Source organism: Sorex fumeus, unplaced genomic scaffold (assembly GCF_029834395.1).
Source record: "Sorex fumeus unplaced genomic scaffold, SorFum_2.1 ptg000045l, whole genome shotgun sequence".
Lineage (NCBI taxonomy): Eukaryota > Metazoa > Chordata > Mammalia > Eulipotyphla > Soricidae > Sorex > Sorex fumeus.
The window spans coordinates 20200213-20223034 of NW_026606102.1; the positions used below are offsets into that span (position 1 = coordinate 20200213).

Sequence of the window (22822 nt, forward strand, 5' to 3'; positions counted from 1 at the left end):
CTTTGAGCTGTCGTGTTACCCTTCATATTGTAACACCACGTGATATTTTACTTTCTATGCGGTTCTGTCTTATTTGTTTGTTTTGGGGTTTTGGGCCACACCTGGTGGAGCTCAGGGCTTACTCCTGGTTCCGCGCTCAGGAATTACTCCTGGCGGACCCAAGGGACCACATGGGTTGCCAGGGATTGAGCCCAGGTCTGCTTTGTACAGGGCAAGTGTCCTACCTCTGTGCTATTGCTCTGGCCCCTATTTCCTTTTTTTAAATTATGAAAAAATTGAGTTGTGGGATCTAGTTAACATTGCTTCATTTATCTTTGGACTTTCCATAGTTAGGGAAAAACAGGTATTTACTCCTATTTTGCAAAGAGGATAGGATGAACTGATTTTGCCTCTATTCATGGAACAAATGAATGGGTTTAGCTGGAGACACCATCATGTGAAAGTAGACCACAGTGAAGCACTGAGGGAATCAGCATCTCTCACTGGGACAGAGCCTGGATTCTAGGTAGAGCGATGATGCGCTCTGCCTTTCTGGGGTGAAGTTAAGGTCCTGCAAAGGGAGGAGGCGGAGTAAGTTTTCCACATTTTATAAATCCACATGGGAAGAGACAGTGACGGGACGCATATGTGGTATCAGAGAACACACAGGTGTCCAAATCTTTGGGACATGCTTTGGTTTCTGAATTCTCTTTAGGCAGGAATCTGGAAACAAAACAAATTAGCTCATTCTTGACCAGACTGGTATTTCCATTGCAAGGTGTAACCTGGGAAAGACTGCAGGAAAGTTTACTTCTGCCTAAGGGCTTCCAGTTTAAAACAGATTAAGCAGAGACCCTGTCTATTTTAGCTCCAGTGGAGATGGTGGGACCTACTGAGAGTACTGACTTATTGCTGAGGAATTCCATGCCAGTACGGTCCAGAGGCCTTGGGGAAGGAAGGAATGAGAACTTTAAGGGAATTCATCTTTTTCTTTTGAAGTGATTTTCTAAAATTAATGTTGCTATTTCTGATGGTCTGTTCGAGTAAGGTACATTTGCCTTCAACCAAAAAAGGTATAAAATTAAAATTTAATGTGTTCGAGTATCTTAAAGGGTAGCTCTATCAACTAAAATGCTTTTAATGGCAATTTTTTTAAGCAAGCCAAACTCGCTTAAATAGTAAGAAAATATATTCTCATGTAACAAGAACTGTTCCTATCACAATGTGAATTAAAATGAATGCAGCCTGAAAGAGGATGGGGGCCAGGAGTTTGAAATAAATTAAGAGTAGATTTTGCCTGTAAAAAGTGGTAAAAATATCATTTACTTTTCTGTTTCATAAAATTTCTGAGGTTTATATTCATTCTTCTACCCCCTCTTTAAAGACCATTTCTTCAGTAAATCTTTCATGAGCTGTTGTAAAATTAGGCCTGGACTTGGATACAGAAAAAGTTCTGAAGCTGAGCCCTAAAGCCAGATAAAAGTTGGCCAGATGATTTCTCCAGAGAGAGAGAAGGGTGTTCTAGGTAAAACATTAATATAGTTGATTGTGTCATTTGTAGTTTCCGTATTTATAAATTCACTTACTCGCTAAAATTTGTCAGCTCAAACTGCCCTCTTCTAGAAGTTCGCAGACATTCACCGGCAGGTGTAAGGTGACAGAAACTTTGGGTGACCTGACTCAAGGGTTCCCAATTGCAGTCAAACAAGATACCACTATCTTGCTTAAGCTCTCAAACTGTGAACACAATTTCCTTTTGCAAAATACTCTGCTGTGTTCCTTATGTTTTGGGGGTGCTTTTTGTTGGTGATTTTACTGCTTAAAGTATCCCCCAGATAAAATGCCGAAGAACTCTCTGGTATTCTTAAGTACATGAAGACCTTACAGAGAAATATATTTATTAAGGAAGCATCATTCAAGCGTGGTTCGATCGTATGCATTAACTGAGATGTCTTTAAACAGAAGCATTCACAAAACAAGGTAATGCTTTGTACTACGTGATAGAAACATGGCCAAGCACTCTCAGAAATCCAGTCTAGAAGTTCCCTTGGCACTGTTTCAGTATTCACTAATTCAGTGTTTCTGACTTTCTGGAACATAAGTACTATAATAATGAGGATTGACTGTGCAAAAGCATAAAGGAATGAAAAATATGGCAGGTTCAAAGAATGTCCTTGGTGATAGCTGAAGTATGGTGGAAAGATGCAAAAGTAAGACTCTGTCAGCAAAACTGTCTGGGGGCCCCAAGTACCCTCTTATGGTACATTCTCACTGTCACTTTTTGTACTTGGTCCAGTTACTTTATGTGATAGTTAGATAGTTACTTACGTATGCCTCTAATTACTCTAGAAAGTTGCTTTAAGCTTGGTGGTGTTAATGATGCCAACAGTGATGATAACAATCAAGTTGACGGTTTTCTCTTTGGGGGCTGCTTTGTGCAACCACCACTGGATGGATGCTCTACATGTCTGAGGGTCCTTTTCTAAGGGGGGAAAAAAGAATCAGAACAGAAAGTATAGAGGTTAAAGCACTTGCCTTGCCAAGTTTGATCCCTGTCACCACATATAGTTTCAAGCACAGCCAGCAGTGTCCCCTGAGCACAGAGCCAGGAGCAGCCCCTGAGTGCTGGTGGGTCTGACCCAAAAACCAAAATAAATAAGTAAACTGTCACTGTCCTCTCGTTGTTCATCGATTTATTTGAGCGGGCCCAATAACGTCTCCATAGTGACACTTGTTACTGTGTTTGGCATATCGAATACGTCACAGGGAGCTTGCCAGGCTTTGCGATGCAAACGAGATACTCTCAGTATCTTGCCGGGCTCTCCGAGAGGGGCGGAGGAATCAAACCTGAGTCAGCCGGGTCAGCCGCCCGTGTGCAAGGCAAACACCCTACCTGCTGTGCTATCACTCCAGCCCAAATAAGTAAACAAATGAGTGATTATTGAGTGCAGAGCCAGGGCGTAATCCCTGAACATTGCCAGGTGTGGCCCAAAAACAAAACAAAAATATTCTATTTGAGCCAAAAATGCTGCTCAGTCATGAAGTACATGATTCATGTATCTGAAGCCCAGGTTCCCTGACCAGCACCAAAGGAAGACTCGGGTCCTGTACATCTGTTTTCTTATGTTCTTGTGAGGCCTGTACTCACTCATCAGTGATCAACTGTTTAGTACCTCTTTAACTTACTGTTTAAAGAACATTCAATTTCTGGGGCTGGAGCGATAGCGCAGCGGGTAGGGCGTTTTCCTTGCACGTGGCCAACCCGGGTTTGATTCCCAGCATCCCATATGGTCCCCTGAGCACCGCCAGGAGCAATTCCTGAGTTCATGAGCCAGGAGTAACCCCTGTGCATCGCTGGGTGTGACCCAAAAAGAAAAAAAAAACATTCAATTTCAACCCCACAACTTAAAAGCAGTATATTACACTTTATAGTATAAAGTGGCCTAATTAGCAAATGGTCTACAGTAGCTTTTTTTTTATTTTGCTGATGAAAAGTCATGTAGTATACATAAAGCTCCTGACTCATCTTTTGATTAGAATGTGGTTTTTTCTTAATGGTTTCTACTTGATTCTTTGAACTTTGATATATGATTTTTGAAAGAGACCTTTAAGTTTTGTATTGCTTAAAACCAGTCTGTCATTCTAGACTGTGTCTGTCAGAGACCCAGAATAGCCCTGGAGACAGTGATGGGAGAAGTCCTAATTGCAGCTCTCCCGCCATGTACACAGCTTTCCTCTAATTCACACAGATTTTGTTATCGTAGCACTGAGGTGAGGAAAAGTGAAAGACAAATGCAGTAAGTCCCTCCTGCTCTCAGTTCTGCCTCCTGTGGTTCCTGTTCATTGTCAGCCACATTCCCACCTTCCAGAAATACTGCATGCAAGAGGATATTTTGAGGAAGAAGAAACACAGCTACCTATTTTTCACTATGGCATCCTGTTGTGATTTATAGTTCTGTTTTATCACTTGTCAATATCTGACTGTTTCTGATTTGGAAATTGAACTTGATCTGGGCTGGAGAGATGGTACAGCAGGGGTAAAGTATTTGCCTTGCGTGCAGCCAACCACTCATTGTATATGATATTCCCAGGCACCACCAGGAATGATCCTTGAGCACTGCTGGGTGTGGCCCAAAAACCAAAATAAATTAACTTTATCACAGGTATGTGTAAGGATATGGTTGTATAGAGTTTGAAAGTCTCCAGAGAGGAAGGACTCCTGAGGCTTTGCAGTTCATGAGAATATAGCTTCGTACCGATCCTTTACACAGGTGCCTAGGGTTAAGTAAGTAAAAAGTTCTAAATGATGTTTGATAATTGGAGAGTTACTAATCAGTTCCAGGTCACCTCTGCAGAACATACTGTTTCAGTAAGGCAGCTCATACGCCCTGAATCATGGGGAGAGTGGAACGGAACTTGGCCTTATTTCACTCGCACTGGCTTCTGCTGCTCCTCTATCTGGGATGAATGGTAGGTGCTGCCTGGCTGACTGGCTGTTCATGGGGCCTGCCGAGGCATCAGAACACTTCTGATTAACATAAAATGCCAGAAATTAGTAATACGATTCATAAGGCATTTGGAGTAACCACACTTGTGACCATCAATCTGGTCTTGAGCGGTTATTTTGGGATGTGAAGTAAAATAGACCTGGGGGAGGAATCCTGTCCTAGAACCTTCTGATTGAGGATATTAAATAGTCTTCAAACTCCCAGTCAAAATAATAGAAAAAGGGTCAGCCAACAAAGTCAGTCACCCCACCCATCCTTGGAAAATTTTCTGTTGTCTTGCCAGTGACTGGTCTCTTTGTGGGGACTTGTCGGGGTGGGTGAACATGTGTTGGGGTCACATTATGTTATTGTTCAGGGTTTGTTGCTGGTTCTGTGCTCAAGGATAACTCCTGGTTGTGCTCAGGCACCATATGTGATACCAGGGATCAAACCCAGGACAGCCGTATGCAAGACAAGCACCTTAACGCCTTTTTACTATGTCAGAGATATATATCAGGGTTTAACAAATAATAGACTCTTTTGTTACTGGAGTAATGAATGAATGAAAAAAAATTATCTCAAACACTTGAATATATATTTCCAAGCACCTGAACATTTATGTTTCTCCTAAAAGGGAAAGGTTGTTAGTTCCTCATTAGCCTTCCTGCTCTGCCTGTGATTTTGGGAGGTCAATTTAAATTGTATGCATAAAACATCAGTGCCTGATTTAGTTTTCTGTCACCTTCTTTTAGAATTTATATCCATGAGCATTCAACCTGTGGTTTTATTCGCCTCTGTCTCCATAATGTTTAGAGCAGTTCCTAAGGCCCAAGGAAGATGCTAACACTTGTTGAAGGAAATAGTAGAGGTTTGGGGTGTACTTTACCTTTAAGTCGGCCTAGTGCCGGCCACAGCATCAGGCATTTAACAAGGGTCCAGAAACTTTCGTGATTACTCTGTGAGGCCTCCCTGAGTATAATTTTACTGATAGATCTGTGCCCTCATCTTACAGGTTTGAGCTGAAAGCAGTTTGGACCTAAGAGTCAGGAAATGTTTTGAGCTGCACTACAGGGTTATTAGAATATAATCTGTAACTAGAAATTGAGTATTACTCAGGTTCCCCCCGTCTCTGTTCAAGATAAAAGTCCAGCTATTTAGAATTCTATCCCTAAACAACAAAAGGGGAAGCAGATTTTATTTTGATTCATTTCCTATTTTAATACATTCATTGCATCAGTCAGAGAGTCAGTGGGTATTTTATTGAGCCCCTTCAGGGTACGAAGTAGTACTTTGGTTGAGCTATTGAGTTTGAAATATTAATCACATTGTTAAACCTAAACTAAATCCCTAAGTAGTTGAAAGTGCTGTTCAAGTTTTCTGGATACAGTTCTGGTAGACTCTATTTTGTGGTGATGGGCATTTACTTTATGATCTATGTTCCCACATGGGCAGGAACAAAAAGTTCAGCAAATAAGATGTTATTTTTTATCAAAATGAAATCTTGCGGGGGTCCTTGATCATTAACTTTCTTCCTGTCCAATTGTTGAAGGATTGTGTTATAATCACTGCATCTTTGGGATGATTTAAGATTTTTGGATCTGGAAGCTGCCAGAAGTAAGGTAGAGAATAATACCTGCCTTTCCCTCTTTGGCACTAATGTTAAAATTGAACAGGGAAAGAAAAGGGTTATGGTTGCTGCCTCCCAGTGCTCGTCTATCCAAGGTTCCTCTGCTCCTGTGAGCTTACAGGCATAATGTCTGAGTCACAGAAATTCATAAAATTCAATCACTTGATATCTTCAAAAGGGAATAAAACACTCTACAAATTCCATTTCCACTGTTTCTCTTTTCCTTTCAGGTCTCTCTGTTAACTTCTTTGGTAAACCACCTCAAAGCCAATGTTAAATCAGCTTCAGACTTAATTAACCTGCCCGCCACCGTGGAGGGACTTCAGAAGGTGAGTACTATCTATGTATTGGCACTGAGAGTACCCTGCTGTTGTAATTCTAGTATAGAAGGTAGTTGAAATAAACTACTGTAGTAGAGGGTAGATTACTATATTTTTTAAAGCATTGCTTTTCAACCATAGGTCTCTGAAAAAGTAATTGTCGCCACTTCAGTAATCCAAGAATGCCATGTGTTAAGAGGCATACATTTTTGTAGACCAACACCAATCCATGGTCTGCTGATTGAAAACCATTGTTCTAAAGAAATCAGAGCATCTCCGTTTCGGTCTGGTTAGGCCTTTAATTTATTTGTCTCCTTAAGTCCCTACTCTGACCTGACTTGTAATGTGTATCGATTTGCTTTTCATCGCCGGCTTTTTCAACTCATCATCCACAGTGCTTTCATTGAGGCAGACCAGTTATACATAAGAGTTACTGTAAATTGCTTATACTTTTCATGAATAAGAAGACGGGGGAGCGCGGGGGGAGAGCAGAGCAGTAGAACAGTGGATAGGGTGTTTGTCTTGTGCACGGCTGATCCGAGTTCGGTTTCTGGTTCTCTATATGATCCAGCAACTCCTGCCATGCGTGATTCCTGAGTACAGAGCCAGAGGTAAGTCCTGAGCACAGCTGGGTGTCCCTCACCCCCTACCCCCCAAAAAAGGAGATTTGGGGCCAAAGAGTTAGTTCAGGGGTTAAAGTGATCCCCTTGTCCACAGCTAATCTTGGTTCACTCTCCACCCTATGTGGTCCTCTGAGCACAGAACTAGGAGTAAGCCCCAAGCACCATTGGGGGTGTGCGCCCCCCACCCTTACTCCCCCCCCCAAAAAAAAATAGAGGAAAAAAATCTTCGACATTTTGGGACACCAGAGAGATACTTGCTTGCCTCGCATGCAACAGTCCCAGGTTTAAGCCCCAGCACCACCGAATGGTCCCCTGAGCATCACCAGGAGTGATCCCTGATCAGAGAACCAGACGCAAGCCCTGAAAACAGCTGGATGTGTCCCCAAAACAAAAGTAAACAAAAAAAATTGAAATAAAAACAAAAGTTTGGGGAAATATAAATATTGAGGAAATGAGAAATGTTGTCAAGGATACGAAACAGAAGACACCTTTAAACTCCTGTAACAGTATAAATTGGTAAAGTTCGCTTTGGAAAATAATTTGATCTTTTATAGGGTAAAAGGTTCTCTGAGCACTAGAGCAAAAGACAGTGATCAGCCAAATGACATACTCGGGGGTCTTGAGCAAACTGTATAAGGAAAGTGGAGAGAGGAAGGAAGAAGAAAGGCCCTTACTTTGAGGCCAGAGAGATTGTACAGGTGGTAAGGCACTTGCCTTGCTCTTAGCCAACTTTGGTTCGATCCCCAGAACTCCATGTGGTCCCCGGGGCAAGATCCCCAAGCGCATAGCCAAGAGTAAACACTGTGCACTGCCGGGTGAATCCTCCCAGCTCCCCCCAAAAAAGTGCCTACTAAGAACACAAGCAATGTTAGTTAAAGCCCCAGGAAATAGGTGAAGGAATCCTGGACAGGGCAACCCCAAATACTAGAGTCTAGGATCTTTCACTTTTAAAAATAGACTGTGTGACAGTAATCTTGATTTGATAATATTAGGCAGTACAAATATCAGTTATTTTCATAAAGAAATAGGAAATATCGAAGCCCTAAGAAAAACATAGTGTTCGCCATTTGTACAATACAGTGTCTTCCCCCCACCCCCCGAAAGGGACAACTTTGATGAAACAAATCATCTTGCTGCTGTTCCCAACAGCCAAGTCAGCTGGAGATAAAGCCTTTGTACCTCTTACTTCAGAAGCCATTCTTTTCCTTTTCACTGGGCAAAGATACTGTTTATGTTTGTTAATTTGGTAACCATTTGTGGAGGGCTGGAGAGAGTTGAAAGGGGTGAAGGTGTACTTTGCATGCAGGGAGCCCAAACTCGGTCCCTAGTGCTACGTAGTCCTCTTGCACTGCTCAGAGTTGTCCCTAAGCACTCCCAGAAGTATGGTCTGAAAAAAAACATTTTTTTAAGGGATAAAAGCATTATAGAGAGCCTTCCAGTATGTACCAGGCACTTTTGCAGTTGTTCAAAATGCTGGTTTCAGGATTTTACTCTAGAGTTCACATGCCTCTGTCAGCTGCTTCCTTTAAACAAACATCTTAAACAAGAGCTTACTCTCTTCTTCCATCCCAGTGGGCTCATGCGTCCAGCCAGTGAGGGTTCTCAAACAGTAGGTGTCTTTGAATGCCTGCAGCCTCTGTAACAACAGAGTTCGCATAGATCACATCTCAGCTTAGCCACTTCCACCCATTGAGTCTTTGCAAATCTGTGCATCTATCAGTGTCAGACACTGCTTTCGTTACAGTTTGAAGTGATCCTCTCAAGTCCCTGACTCCAGTGTATCCCATGTAAATGTTAGAAATGTCATTTCTTGTTTTCTTTGGATTCTGGATACAGTATAAGGAGGAGGACCTTGATTAAATGTACTTATGTGACACTATAGAATTGTCAGTATTTCTCTCTCTCTCATTTTTTATTCTTGTTTTGTGTTTGGTTATCTAGCCACACCCTGTACTGCCGGTGCTTACTTCTGGATCTGTGCTTAGGGATCACTCCTGTCAGGGTTTGGGGAATTGTGTGTAGTACCAGGGATTAAATCTGGGTCAGCCATGTGCAAGACAAGAACCGTATTTGCTGTACTAGCTCTCTTCTCTTTCTTGCCATGATAATAGCACTGTAGCACTGTCCTCCCGTTGTTCATCTATTAACTTGAGTGGACACTAGTAACATCTCCATTGTGAGACATGTCGTTACTGTTTTTGGCATACCGAATGCGCCACAGGGTAGCTTGCCGGGCTCTCCAAGAGGGATGGAGGAATCAAACCTGGGTTGGCCGCGTGCAAGGCAAACGCCCTACCCGCTGTGCTATCGTTCCAGCGGCCGTGATAGTGTCTCTTACTAAAACTCCAACACCCTCTTCTGGAGGATGTTTCCTGGAGGGGTGGGGCAAGTGTGAGGGAAAGGGGTGAAGTGGGAGCATGCTCCCTCCTATGCTCCCTGTGGTGCTTAGGAGACCATGTGGTACCAGAGAGTGAACCTAGGTCTGCATGGAGGACATGCACTCCGACTGTTCACTGTCTCTCCAGCTCCAGAATAGGCCTTTTTATAAGAGAGCTTTCTGGATCATACCACCAAGTCTGTAAGAAAAGGTCTAGGCCTTCTTCAGCTTAACAGGGGTTAGGCACTTTCCTCACATGCAGCTCACCCTAGTTCCGTTCCCGAGCACTACGTGGTTTCCTGGTGCAGAATCAAGAGTAGCCCCTGAGTGTCACCAGGTATGACCCAAAAACCCAAAAGAAAGAGACTTTCTTAATGATTTGGGGGTCTAGGGCGGCTCTTTAGACAGAATGAAGCAAAATAAGCTACCATGCGTACTTTACATAGTATTTGCTGACAGGATCAAAAGTGAGGGAACAAATGCTACCAAATAGGATTTCCTGCTCTTCAGTTTGGGTTTCCCAAAGCCTCAAAATGGTTCCACTCAAATATTGTCATTTGCTGCTGACACAGTAGTCAACAGTGTTAGTTCTGGCAGTCTGCCTGTCTGAGCAGCAAGTTTGTGGGAGAGAGTCATCTGTGGAACCAGATGACTGAATTGGTGTGTCTCTTTGCTAGAAAAAGTTTCCTTTTCCTGTAAAAAGAGTCCTTTAAATTTGGACCGTTGCTTGTTTTCTGTAAGTTTCCTATCGTGCCAAGATAAGCTACATGCGATTCATGGTTTGCTGTTGTAAGTCTGTGTTGAACGCAAAGTAAAGCCACAGAGTCATGAGAATGGCCAGAATTGAAAAAGACAAGATACTGGTGCACGCATGGAGAAATTGGAACGCTGTACGCTTTTATATACTGTTGTGGGAATTTTATATGCCCATAGTTTGACAGTTTTTAAGAAATGTTAAGCGGGGCCAGAGCAATAGTACAGCAGGTAGGACGTTTGCCTTCTACGTAGCCAACCTGGGTTTGATTCCCAGCGTTCCATATGGTCTCCTGAGCACTGCCAGGAGTAATTCTGAGTGCAGAGCCAGGAGTTACTAACGCCTGAGCATCGCCAAATTGACCCAAAAGGAAAACAGAAAAATTATGCATGGGATCAACCATCGATTTTCTAGGCATTGTGAAGATGAAACCATAAAGATGCTCAGATAAAGACCTACATAGGAACGCTGTTACAGTTTTGCATTCAGCAGTCAAACACTGAAAAATAACCTGAGCGCCCATCAGGTGAATAGATCAATTTTGCTATTGTTTGTACTATGGAATGCTACTCAACAATATATGTCGCATAGCGACCACATGAAACGAATCTCAAAAGAAATGCAATAAATGTGGCGTGAAAGAAGCTATTCCTCCCACACACCATCCAAAAAATGTACATATTTACTGGTCCTATTTATATAAAATTCTAGGAAATGCAAGTTGGTGTGTGTGTGTGTGTGTGTGTGTGTGTGTATATATGTATATATATGTAGAGAGAGAAAGAAGTGGATCACTGGTTTCCTAGGAACAGGGAGGAAAGTATTACAAAAGAACACAAAGTTTGAGGATTATGATTTATTATCTTCATTGTGGTGATTGGGTTCATAGTGTATCTGTGTCAAAATGTCTCAAGGTATTCATTTTGAATAGGTGCAGTTGTATGTCAGTTATATCCTAATAAAACTATTAAGATTGTTTAGACACTAAAAAACCTCTGACCTACTCCTCCTTTCTGTTCAGAGTGTAGCCTCCATTGGCAGTACTTTAAATAGTGTCCATCTTGCTGTGGAGACAATACAGAAAACTGTGGATGAACACAAGAAAACCATCGAGTTGTTGCGGAGTGATATGGTAAGGAAATCTACAGTTGCTCGAGAAAGCATACTCTCACCACCTTTTATGTGTAATAGTTATGATGCCAACTTTCCATTTAGTCAATTAGAAGCTACTATGCACCTTTTAACAAAATGTTTAAAAGGCGGGCCAGAGAAAAAGATAGAACTGGCGTTAAGGTGCTTGTCTGCATGTGGCCTACCCTGATTCAATCCCTGGCACCATGGTTCCCCTGAAGGTATAGCAGGGTATGGCCCAAAGACACCTGGAGAGAAAAAGAGAAAGCAATGCTTATTGATTTTTTTTTTTCTATAATCTGTAAACCTAGCAACCAAGATAGAGTCAAAAGCAAAGTCGGAAAATGTGCTAGAGTAGGAGTCAGGGAGATAGCTCGACAGTCGGGGCCTTGCTTTCTATGCGCAGGGATCAACGTCAGTCCCTGCGCCATAGAGCCCTGCAGCACTGAGTTGCCCTGATGGCCCCCTGGCACCGCAGGGCCCGAGCATTGACTTATCAGCCTAGTTCAGTATTGCCAGGATTGGCGCCAGGATACCCTGAGTAATTCTTGGGAGGCCTCCCCGCAAAAATGTACCAGAGCAGATCCAGTGAAATGGGTAGAAAGGGAAATGAATAGGAAGGAAAGAGAAGTAGAGAAGGGTCTGTTATTTATTGCTGTACAGTGAATCTTCCAGAACATCCTGGCGTAAAACAACAAGCTATGATTTCTTACATTTTGTGGGCAAGAAATTCGAACAGAGAGCTTAGACCCCAGAATGACGAGAAGCCACGTGAGAAGAAACTCGAGAGCTGAGATTCCCAAACTAAGTAGGCCTACTGCCCCCTTTACCAGAATTAATAGTGATAATGATTACTCATGTTTCCCCTGAAGATCTACCTTCTTGAAGAAAAAAAGGCCCAGAGCAATAGTACAGCAGGTGGGGCATTTGCCTTGCCTTGCATACAGCCAGCTGGTTCAATCCCTGGCATCCTGTATGTCAGGCTCAGGCCCCCTGAGCCTGCCAGGAATGATCCCTGAGCTCAGAGCCAGGAGTAAGCCCTGAGCACCGTAGAGTATGACCCCAAAACAAAACAAAAAACAAGAAAGCACGCCCCTTCCACTTGAACCCACTTTGAGAAATGCTGTTTGTTACAAAGTTTTCATGTTTGAGTTTTCAGTCATGCAATGATCAAACACCCATCCCTTCACCAGTGCGCATTTTCCACCACCAAAATCCCCAGTATCCACCCCCATCTCCCCCCTTCCCCTGCCTGTGTGGGAGACAATTTCCACAATACTCTCGCTCTACTTTGATTACTCAATATTTTGACACCAGCCCCACCATTATTATTTGAATTTTTTTCCACCACCACTCAAACCTACTGAAAAGGTAATGCTAGGCTATTTTGTATTGCTTGTTATGAATAGCATAAGATGTCTGCATTCCTGGAATTCCAAAATTTTAGATAATTAGGGTAGGGTGTTGCCTTACATGAGGCCGACCCGGGTTTAATTCCTCCGTCCCTCTTGGAGAGCCCGGCAAGCTACTGAGATTATCCAGCCCGCATGGCAGAGCCTGGCAAGCGCCCCCTGGGGCATTTGATATGCCAAAAACAGTAGCAACAAGTCTTACAATGGAGATGTTACTGGTGCCCGCTCGAGCTAATCAGTGAACAACAGGAGGACGGTGCTACAGGATCTGGAGAGATCTTTTCAGTGAGCTGCTCTGTTCTGAGATTCTTCTGTGTGTCTCTGGATCGTGGTCGTTAAGGAGCTTAAATCGTAGCCGGGGGCAGTTTGTGGGCGTCATCTCGGGTGCCATGGGGCGGGGAGACAAGAGGGACCAGCTCCTCCCCTATCCTATGAGGCCTGGCGTTTGCTGTTACTGCTCCCGTGTACCTGTGCTTCTCACTGGGTTCTGGAAGATGGCAGCCGCCGGAATCCCTAAGGGGCAGGCTGAGGGACAGAACCGCCTCCTGTCTGGAGTGGCCCAGTGAGAGTGGACTGGTGCATCTCTGCAGCGAGCTGCTCGGTTCCGAAATTCTTTTGTGTATGAAATGCCGTTTTAGAACCTAGCTACAGGACCCCATGTAGATCATATCACATTTTGTAAAAATTTTGGTTTTCATTTCTTTACGACAATGTTCGGCTTATATGCCTATGTACTTATGGTGTCTAAAATTTTCTCTAGCAGTAAGTGGGAAAAAAATTAAGAAGCCTTGCTCTCAGACTGTTTTTCAGCCATATGTCTCCTATGGGCCTTCAAGGTAGTCCAAGGGGGCCACAGGGGGAAATCACATGAAGGAGGAGCTGCGTTATGAGAGGGGGCCAAGTGGTAGGGACCTGGGTGGCCCACGGGAAGGAAACAAGGGCAGAAGGGAGCCACGGTTGGAAAGAGGTTGAGAAATACAACTTTAGAGGATGAGAAGCCATCTTGCATGTCCCAGCTCTGGGCAAGCGCCCAGTTAGTCATAGCCATCTTTGGGGCTGGAGTAATAGCACAGCGGGTAGGGTGTTTGCCTTGCACGCGGCCTGACCCGGGTTCAATTCCCAGCATCCCATATGGTCTCCTGAGCACGGCCAGGGGTGGTTCCTGAGTGCATGAACCAGGAGTAACCCCTGAGCATTGCCGAGTGTGACCCAAAAAGAAAAAAAAAAAACATAGCCATCTTTGATCTCCGCTTTCTCCATAGAATAGAGCACCTGAGCATGTACTGAGCTTGGTCAGCTCTGGGTGCATGCGAGATAGTGAATTGTTTTACGCCACAAAGTTGGGATGATTTGTTATGTGGCAAATTGTAGCAGAGACAGAAACTTACCCCTGCAATGCTCAGGAATTGCTTCCAGCTTTGTATTAATGCTGTGAGTGACGTGCAGTCATTCAGAGACCTTAATTAGCCATCGGAGGATCCTCAGCTCCATGAAGAAGGACTTAGGAAGCATAAGTTAGGATGGCACAGCCATTGCTCTCTTGCTGGGAAAATGGGTTATGTGAACATGAAATTGGGACTTTTCAAGGCACATAAAAGTTCCTAACATCTCCACTCATTTCTGCCACTGAATAACTCTGTGATCCATAATGATTAAAAACATCTCCAACCCAGCAGGTTTTTTTTTAATCTTCTGTGCATTATCATTTAAATATCTGTAGGTATTTTCTCAAGGTAGTCAGACGTTTCAAAGATGCACAAATGAACACTGTCTCACCACCCCAGCCACTATTGCTTTTCTCTTCATTGTTGCCTTTTTGTTTATTTTATTTATTATGAAAGCATGGTAAATAAATTGGGATTTTTATATTTCAAGACAAATTTCACCAGTTCCATACTCTTAAAATTAAACCTGCCTTGTTGTTCACTTGGTTTTGTGGTGTCAGAGCTTAACTAGGGGCCTCATTAGTGCAAAGCCTACGCTGTACCTCAGAGCTCAGCCACGAGTCCACCTCTGCTCCTTTGTTGGTTTTGGTCTTGAAGCCATGCCACAGCAGTGCTCAAGGGACACTCCTGAGATGTTGCTTAAGGATCACTCCCAGCACTGCTCGGGGGTACCATGCAGTGCCAGTGATAGAACCCAGCAGCACTGTTCTTCAGCATTTGAGCTATCTCCCAGCCTCACAGTTTTTCTTCTTTTAGATTTCCGTGCCTATCAGTGGTAATCCTCCTGCCGGAACACTTTATACCAAAGAAGTCATTGTTATGGGTCTGAAAGATTACAGTTTTTTGCTAAAAGGAAAAAAGTGTAAGGTCTAGCCCAGAGGGCTAAAGCGCGTACTATGATGTATATTGAGTTTAGGGCCACATTAAAGAGCCTGGGCTTACTCCCCAGCACTGCATTGTCTACCCAAGACTCATGCAGAGGGAATCTGCAGAGCACTGCCAGGTGTGGCCTGTCTATACTAAGAACAGTAGGATGCAGATGGGAAAGGAAGGACAGCCCTCAAATCTAAGTCTTGGTGTGTGTTAAAACTAATTACGTGCACTTTTATTTGTTGTGCTCAGTGCACAAAGCCAGTGGTCCCATGACTGACGGATTACTCTCTGAATGTCCAAGATTCCCTGGGAAAGTCATATCATTAGCCAGGTTCAGGCTGAGTTGATTCCAGTGATCTGAAAGTATACAGGGTGCAGTCACTGGGGAAGTAAAGGGCGGGTTTCTTAGCACTTCATTCCCTTCAGAGACTGCAAGCTCTCAGGTCCCAGGATAGCCTGGGTGCTGCCGGTCCAGCCCTACTTTAGGACAGCCATCCCCAAAAGTACTGGGGCCCTGAGAGCTGGCACAGGAGTTGTGACACTAATGTTTTCTGAGAAATACTTGTTGATTAATCAGTGGTCACTGCTGGGAGAGGATGGACTGTTCTGGGACCATCCCAGATGGCTGAGTAGACCAAGTCATCATCACCTATTCCTACCTGGATTCGTATTACCAGAACCAACACTTCTTGATGGAGACCGGTGGAAGAAACCAGACCTTTCTTTCAATCAGCTTCAGCTACATTAGAACTTGACAGTAAAACCCACAGGGAAAGCATGAAGCAGGTACTTTTTGTCTCTGCTTAACTCCCTAGGACACATTGCAGTCTGCTGCAGTCTGAGTTGTTCGGGCTCAGTGTCGTGATGCCTGGGCAAGTGTGTCATGTGTTTATTTGCCTGCCTGAGAGCAGGATAGGGAGGGATGTGTGTTGTTATCTTCAGGATCCAAATGCTTTTCTGTTGCCTCTTTGGCATACTGCCTTGTTTTTTGGATCCTTGAATGTCAGTCAGTGAAGTAAATTCCTTTTCACCACTCAAAAATACGTAGTAACCAGATTGTCTTGAAATTGTGGAAAAAACAGCAGTCTGAGCAAGTTAAAGATGGATGGATAGGAGATTAATTCGGAGTGATTGCTATTTTGAACCACATAAACTTTTAAGGACTTTAGAAAGCATCCTGGACAAATGATAATTTTCTTAAGACAAGAGGAGGAACAAGGATATTGAGTTTAGGATCACATTAAAGAGAATAAAGAAAATCTTCACTAAGAAAAATTTCTGTCCTGACTGTAATGCCCTTTGAAACCTATAGTCATCATTCCTTTTTAAGTAGCAATTAGTACTAGAGAATGTCAATAAAAATAATTGAATCTTGTACTAAATAATGCACCACTTGTTATGGTTTTGCTACATGAGCCAATTCAGTAATTGGTATTGTTCCTAAGGTAGTTTTGTTCTGACAAATTAGGTTAATGGGCATTTCAGTTAATAACCCAGTAAGCTTTCCTGCCAGCAGGTGAGATAAACATTGGGAAATCGATTCCCGTGCGCTCAGCTTTCTGGACCAAAGAGTGAATCATGTAGGTAGTTCTCTTCATTCTTTCCCCCGCCTGTCCAGCTGAGGCCAAACAGTTCCAGAGGGAGTTACCTGTAAGCAGAGGGCGGGGGGGGGGGGGGGGGGGGGGGGAGTTGGAGGGAGAAGTGTAACAAGGCAGACAGGCAGTCAATGATGCAAACCTGGAAAGGGCGTTTTCTTCAGTAACCTGACACATAGTAGTGGTTCAGTGCTGCTGGCCTGCTTGTCCAAAATACGTCTTACCTGGATTCCATAACTTGATTTATTTTCACTCCAGGATATCCTGTACCTTCACCACTCTTTAGAGGAGGTAAACAGTACCCTAGTGGGACATCAGAGACAGAATGATCTTAAACTCAAGGGGAAGAATGAGACGGTCAGTAATCTTACCAAGAGAGTCAGCTTGATCGAAAAGGATCTGGTTGCTAAGAGCAAGGTAGAAAAGCAAGCAAACCTGTCCGTCAGCCTGGTGAACCTTTTCAGCTCTTTTGTGATTGTTATGTGGTGCCGTGTGTTTTGTCTGTACATGGATGACCTTCCAGTCTTTTTTGACAGTCTTTCATAACTGAGAGGCTACACATTTGTGTCTTGCTTAATCCTTGTCTCCTTTAATCGTTATACTAGGGCTGGAGTGATAGCACAGTGGTAGGGTGTTAGCCTTGCACGCAGCCAGCCCGGCCAAGCCGGGTTCGATTCCTCCGCCCCTCTCAGAGCCTGGCAAGCTACCAAGAGTATTCAGTATGCCAAACACAGTACCAAGAAGTCTCACAATGGAGACGTTACTGGGCCCGCTCAAGAAAACCGATGAACAACGGGAGGACAGTGTGACAATGTGACTAGTTCTGTGAAGTGAACAGCATGGGCACTGGTAGTCCGATTTGGAAAAGGACCGTGGAAGGACATTCATTCGCTTGCCAAGCCTGGCCCAGTGGTTGGCAGGATATGACAAGTCTCTTCCTGTTACCAGGGACCCATCTGGTAGGGAAGCTGTGGTACGGATTTCCGAGAGGTCTTTTCCTCACTCCTGCTGCCAAGGCCCTCATATATGTGAAGTGCGTGCTCCTCTCCAGAGCTCTGTCCCCAGCCCCCTTATTAAAGTTGTCAGGGCTGGAATCGACGATGATGACAAATAACTGAAGAAGCAGGTTGCCATTTCCGTAAGCCTGAGCTTGGTTTTCCCCTCACTGCTGCTCCTGCACACAAGGGGCGCCTTGACTGAAGCAGGTGGAGCCAGCAGCTGTTTGGCCCGGGGATTGTCAGTAAGTGCACCCCTCCTTCTGCGTTGGCCACACCAAAGTTTGGGATGCCGGCACGTTCCTGGGTGGTTAGCGTTGTTGGGTCATGAATAAAGTCAGAGGATTTTTTGTTTCGTTTGTTGCCTCTCCCGTACACATTGTGCTGGGATTCGTGTGGGTTATTTTTTGGTAGCTGCAAGTCCCACCTTCAGCGATGCCATAGACGAAAGACACAGGCATGTGTCTGTGTCTGTGAAAAGATGGAATCAAACACAGGAAGTTGTGCCGTAAGTTCAAGTTAGCACCACGGTTGGAAGCAAGCACCCAGCAATGTGAAACTCTGGCACATCGAAAGCAGTGTTTGAACTGGCTGTGCCGCCGAGGGGCCTTGGCAAGTTGCCTGGACTTGGCTTTGAGGGAGAAGTAAGAAGACCTGCTTCCCTCCGACTGGGGTGTGTAATTTACTACAAAGCTGTGAAGATTAAAGGAGCCTGATATTTAAAATCCCTTTTGAACTCAGCTAAGTGGAGGCCAGGAATTTGGGGTGATTTGATGTACACAATGCCTTAAAGGTGCTCGGGGCTGATTGTGAAAACTTACCACCCTCACAGCCCCACCCCTCCTCACTTTATTTTACACCAGATAGAGGAAATCATTAATAATACCCATCTGTCCTGCCCTCTTCCAGCAACATTATGCCTAAGTTCTAGGAAAAAATTCAAAAGCTTTCTTGTCTTTCCTATTTCAGAGTTTTAATGTTTATGATTAAAATAGCCAGACTCACAAGTTTGGTCTTATTTAACTTTGACTTCTGCGGCCTTTCTCCCTCTCAGACTCGTAGTGGTACTTCTGTTGAAACTGTTCTGGTCGTTGTTGTTTAAGTTTTAAGTTTGCCTTTAATCTTCCCCTTTTGTCTTCTTGACTTTAAAGTTGCCTTCCTGGAAGGAGTCTTTGTATTAGGTGACCACCGGAACAGAGACAGTGAAAACCCAAAATGGAAATAAGAGATGTTTGCCATCTTTGTACTTAGGAGCTAATTGCTTAATTCTCCAGAGGAGCACTTTGGTCTCTGCTGAAACTTCAAGACGAATGACTAAATTAATATATTAGTGAACAATTGGCAGTATAGCACTGTCCTCCCATTGTTCATCGATTTGCTCGAGCGGGCACCAGTAACGTCTCACAACAAATTCTGAGACTTGTTGTTACTGTCGTCCCTGGCATATTGAATACATCACGGGAAGCTTGCCAGGCTTTGCCGTGTGAGCGAAACTCTCGGTAGCTTGCCGGGCTCTCCAAGAGGGGTGGAGGAATCGAACCCGGGTCATCCACGTGCGAGGCAAATGCCCCACCTGCTGTGCTATCGCTCCAGCCCCATTACAGTGAACAATTGGATGATTTCTTAAATACGTGACCTTTGCCAGCACTTTGGTAGGCCTTGGGGCAAACACAGTGACCAGGGTGAACGCCTGACGCCTGTTCTGACAGTGTCCAAAGTTGTCGGTCAGAAATGACCATCATTATTGAGCAGATAATTAATCATGAATGATGAGTTTCACAATGGAGAATTGTGAGGCAGGAGAGTATTAACAGTGAACAGAAAGGCTTTCCTGAGGAAGTGACTTAGGCTAAGACATTAAGTTGCCTATTTTAATGATGGGCAACAAAGTCACAGAACCAGAAAAAGATGTATAACTGGGTCAGAGAGATAATACAGGGGTTATGGCACTTGCTTACATGTTACTGACCCCGCTCAGTCCCCAGCAGTGCTGAGTGTGGCCCCAAATCAGAGCGGGGGATAGATGACTAATTTAAGAATCGTTCTTTCAGGTGTTATCCTCAGTACCTTTCATTTATGTCTCGACCAGTTCCCTTAACCTTGTCCTTTCCCCCTTCTCTTCCCAGGCTTATTATCAAGATAGGACAGTCTGTGTTGTACTCTAACAATACAGGAAAATTAGCAGCTTCTTTGTGATTCCGAGGTGTACTAAGAGACCTGAACTAAGCCAAAGTAAAAGTCAGAAAGATGACTGAGTGGCAAAAGACCATCTCAGTTGCATATTGCGTTTAGGGAGTTCGGAGGCTTTCAGGGCCAGGGGAAATGAACTTGGACTAGATCCATAGTGCAGACATTTTCAGTGTAATGCTTTCCATCTGTACTTTTTCTCCCATCTCAGTTTCACGAGGGCTTAGAACCTAATTTTACGTAGTGTACATCTGTGTATTAGCTCCCCGAATAAACTAAGAATGATCTTTGCAGTTACTAGTTGAATAGAAATAAAGGAGAAAATGAAACACATATTAAATAAAAGAATATATTATAATCAAACATAGAATCATGACCTTTCAAGGTACCCTAAGCATTTAGAAACTGTTCTCCTAGAACCTGAGTGTTCATGATTTAGGTTCTATCTCTGGCATGTCATGGTCCCCCAGGTACCACCAGGAGTGACCCCCAAGCTCATTGCTAGAAGTAGCCCACTTACTCCACCTGGTGTGACCCAACAACCAAAGAAATAAGAAACTTTCCTCAGAAGCTAAATTTTTCTTGAGCTGGAGCAATAGTACAGAAAATAGGGCACTTGCCTTGCTTGTGACTGACCCTGGTTCGATTCTCGGCATCCCGTATGGTGCCCCAAGCATCACCACGAGTAATTCCTGAGTACAGAGCCAGGAGCAACCCTTGAGCATTGCCAGGTGTGGCAAGAAAACAAACAATCCTAAACTAGGGCTAGAGCGATAGCACAGCAGTAGGACGTTTGCCTTGTGCGTGGCCAGCACGGCTGAGCCAGGTTCAATTCCTCCGCCCCTCTCGGAGAGCCCGGCAAGCTACCGAAAGTATCTCGCCCGCACGGCAAAGCCTGGCAAGCTATCCGTGACGTATACGATATGCCAAACACAGTAACAAGAAATCTCACAATGGAGATGTTACTGGGCCCGCTTGAGCAAAACGATGAACAACAGGAGGACAGTGCTACAATGCTAAACTTTTTCTTTAATTAAATGAATTTGTTAGACTATTAGACCAGAGAAATAGCTCAATAGGCAGGAGTGTGTGCATGCATGCAGGGCTCAGTTCCTGGCACTGCACAATTCTCCAAGCATCACCAAGAGGGACATGGTATCAGAACTAGCTCAGAGCCAAGAGTAGCCCCTAAGCACAGCCAGCTGTTTCCCCTCCCCCCAAGAAGGAAAAAAATATACACATAGCAAACTTAGTGAATTTTTCATATGCAAGTTTAGATCATCCTCTGAATAAAGCCGGGAATAGGGGAAAAGATGTTTTACAAGATAACGTGAAAAATAGACTGGAAAATCTGGTACTTATGATAGAAAAAGGGGACAGGTCTGGGAGGAATAGGTTAGATGGATTATTTCAGGAGTATGAGGACACTGAACTTCGATGGTGGATAGGGGAGCCTTTGCCATGTATGGAGGTATAAAACTGTGCTACTTTTGTATTGCAAACCAGTGGTAGATAAAATAGATGTAAGACTTTAAATTAGAAAAACTGTAGCATCTTTTCATATTCCTAACAGTTCTTGCCACCAGTTGAATTATCACAGTGGGGTCAGAGGAATATGTATAATTTGGTTGCTTTTTTGTTTGTTTCTTGTAAGAGCATAACACTAAAGTGATATAGTCACAAGGCGAAGTAAGATATTCAGGAAAATTAGTGTGAAATCGTTTCTTGAAAGCAATATCCTACTCATTTAAGAAATGGGTGTCACATGGGCACCTGAGCAAGGGTACATTTCCTTTACTGCTGACACATGCATGCCTTTCCCCATCAGCCGAATGTTTACAGGAAATCAGAACATCTGCCGCATAATGTTCCCTTAATGTCTAGCCTCAAATCCAACTAGGCCCTCACCAGCACCAGTACCAGAGATATATCTGCTCTTTGTCGGTTCATTCCTTCATTGCCTCGATAGGGAGCCTCCTGGGGGTCAAGCATGGCGTCCTGAATAATTGTGGGGGAGTAAAGAAGAATCTGCTGCAGGCTTATCCCTGACATCTTCTCTCATCCTTGTTTCGGACAGAAAGAAGATATTTCGGACTCTCAGGTGTCCAAGCTCAGAGAAAAGCTGCAGTTGATCAGTGCTCTCACAAACAAACCTGAGAGCAACAGGCCTCCAGAGACCATCAGTGCAGGTGAGAGTAAGGCTGGCTCCTAAATATTCACGCAGACTTGGGCAGCGTGCCACCCACGTAGGCATGCGGGAAGGTGTTCGGCAGGACTGATCGAACTGTGTGAATGACGCCCGAGTGCACCGAGGTGAAGCTGATACACTTTGCTTTCATTTAGAAAAAGCCCATTTTGTACATGATTTGTACTCCAGTCTATTAAGGGAAGAATGGGTAATGTTTAGCTGGAAATAGACTTCTCCATGCTGTCTGCATCCAATTACAGGCAAAAATGTTACTGTCATAGAGTATATTAAACCAGTCCTAAATGTTGTTTACAGGAATCTTTCATTTCTGTAAATGCATAAAATTTACTTAAAAATAAATATTAGTTCTTCTGAAAAACCATTAACACAATGATGGAATTATTGGTTGGAAGAGCCCTTTTGTAGATAAAGCTATACCTAATTGCTCTTGACGCTCGCCTCAGCCTCGTGGGTTAAGTTCTTGAAGGACTTAACCAAGCCCTGGATCATGTTGGCTTTGACCTCTGTTCCCCACCCCACGTGTGTTTCATTTGGGAGAAAGCAGCACAGTCTGCCTTCATCTCTTGGGTGAGAGAGACAGAATTCATTTGGGGGCTAACAGTGTTCCTTCATTGTATGGCAGCCCTCTCAATTTTAGTTGGTAGCCATCCAGGATGACTACCAGGATGAAAACTAGCCAATGCTGTAATCACTTGCAGCTTAAAGCTTTGGGCCTGGAGGTGGGAGTGGTGGGGGGACAACACAATTTGGGCCGCACCCAGAGTGCTCGGGGTTTACTCCTGGCTCTGTCTCAAGGTTCCCTCCAGAC

At 44.0% G+C, this 22822-nt stretch overlaps 1 protein-coding gene across 3 annotated transcripts in view; it reads left to right on the forward strand.

Annotated features, from left to right (window-relative positions):
- EFCAB14 (EF-hand calcium binding domain 14) overlaps positions 1 to 22822 on the forward strand; it is a 43558-nt gene that overhangs the window by 12995 nt on the left and 7741 nt on the right. For 2 of the 3 annotated variants that reach the window (XM_056122327.1, XM_056122326.1), the window contains exons 4-7: positions 6324 to 6422; positions 11189 to 11299; positions 16882 to 17073; positions 21883 to 21994. In XM_056122327.1, the coding sequence (XP_055978302.1) occupies positions 6324 to 6422; positions 11189 to 11299; positions 16882 to 17073; positions 21883 to 21994 (514 nt within the window). The remainder of the gene's footprint in view (positions 1 to 6323; positions 6423 to 11188; positions 11300 to 16881; positions 17074 to 21882; positions 21995 to 22822) is intronic. The other variant, XM_056122328.1, reaches the window with a different exon arrangement.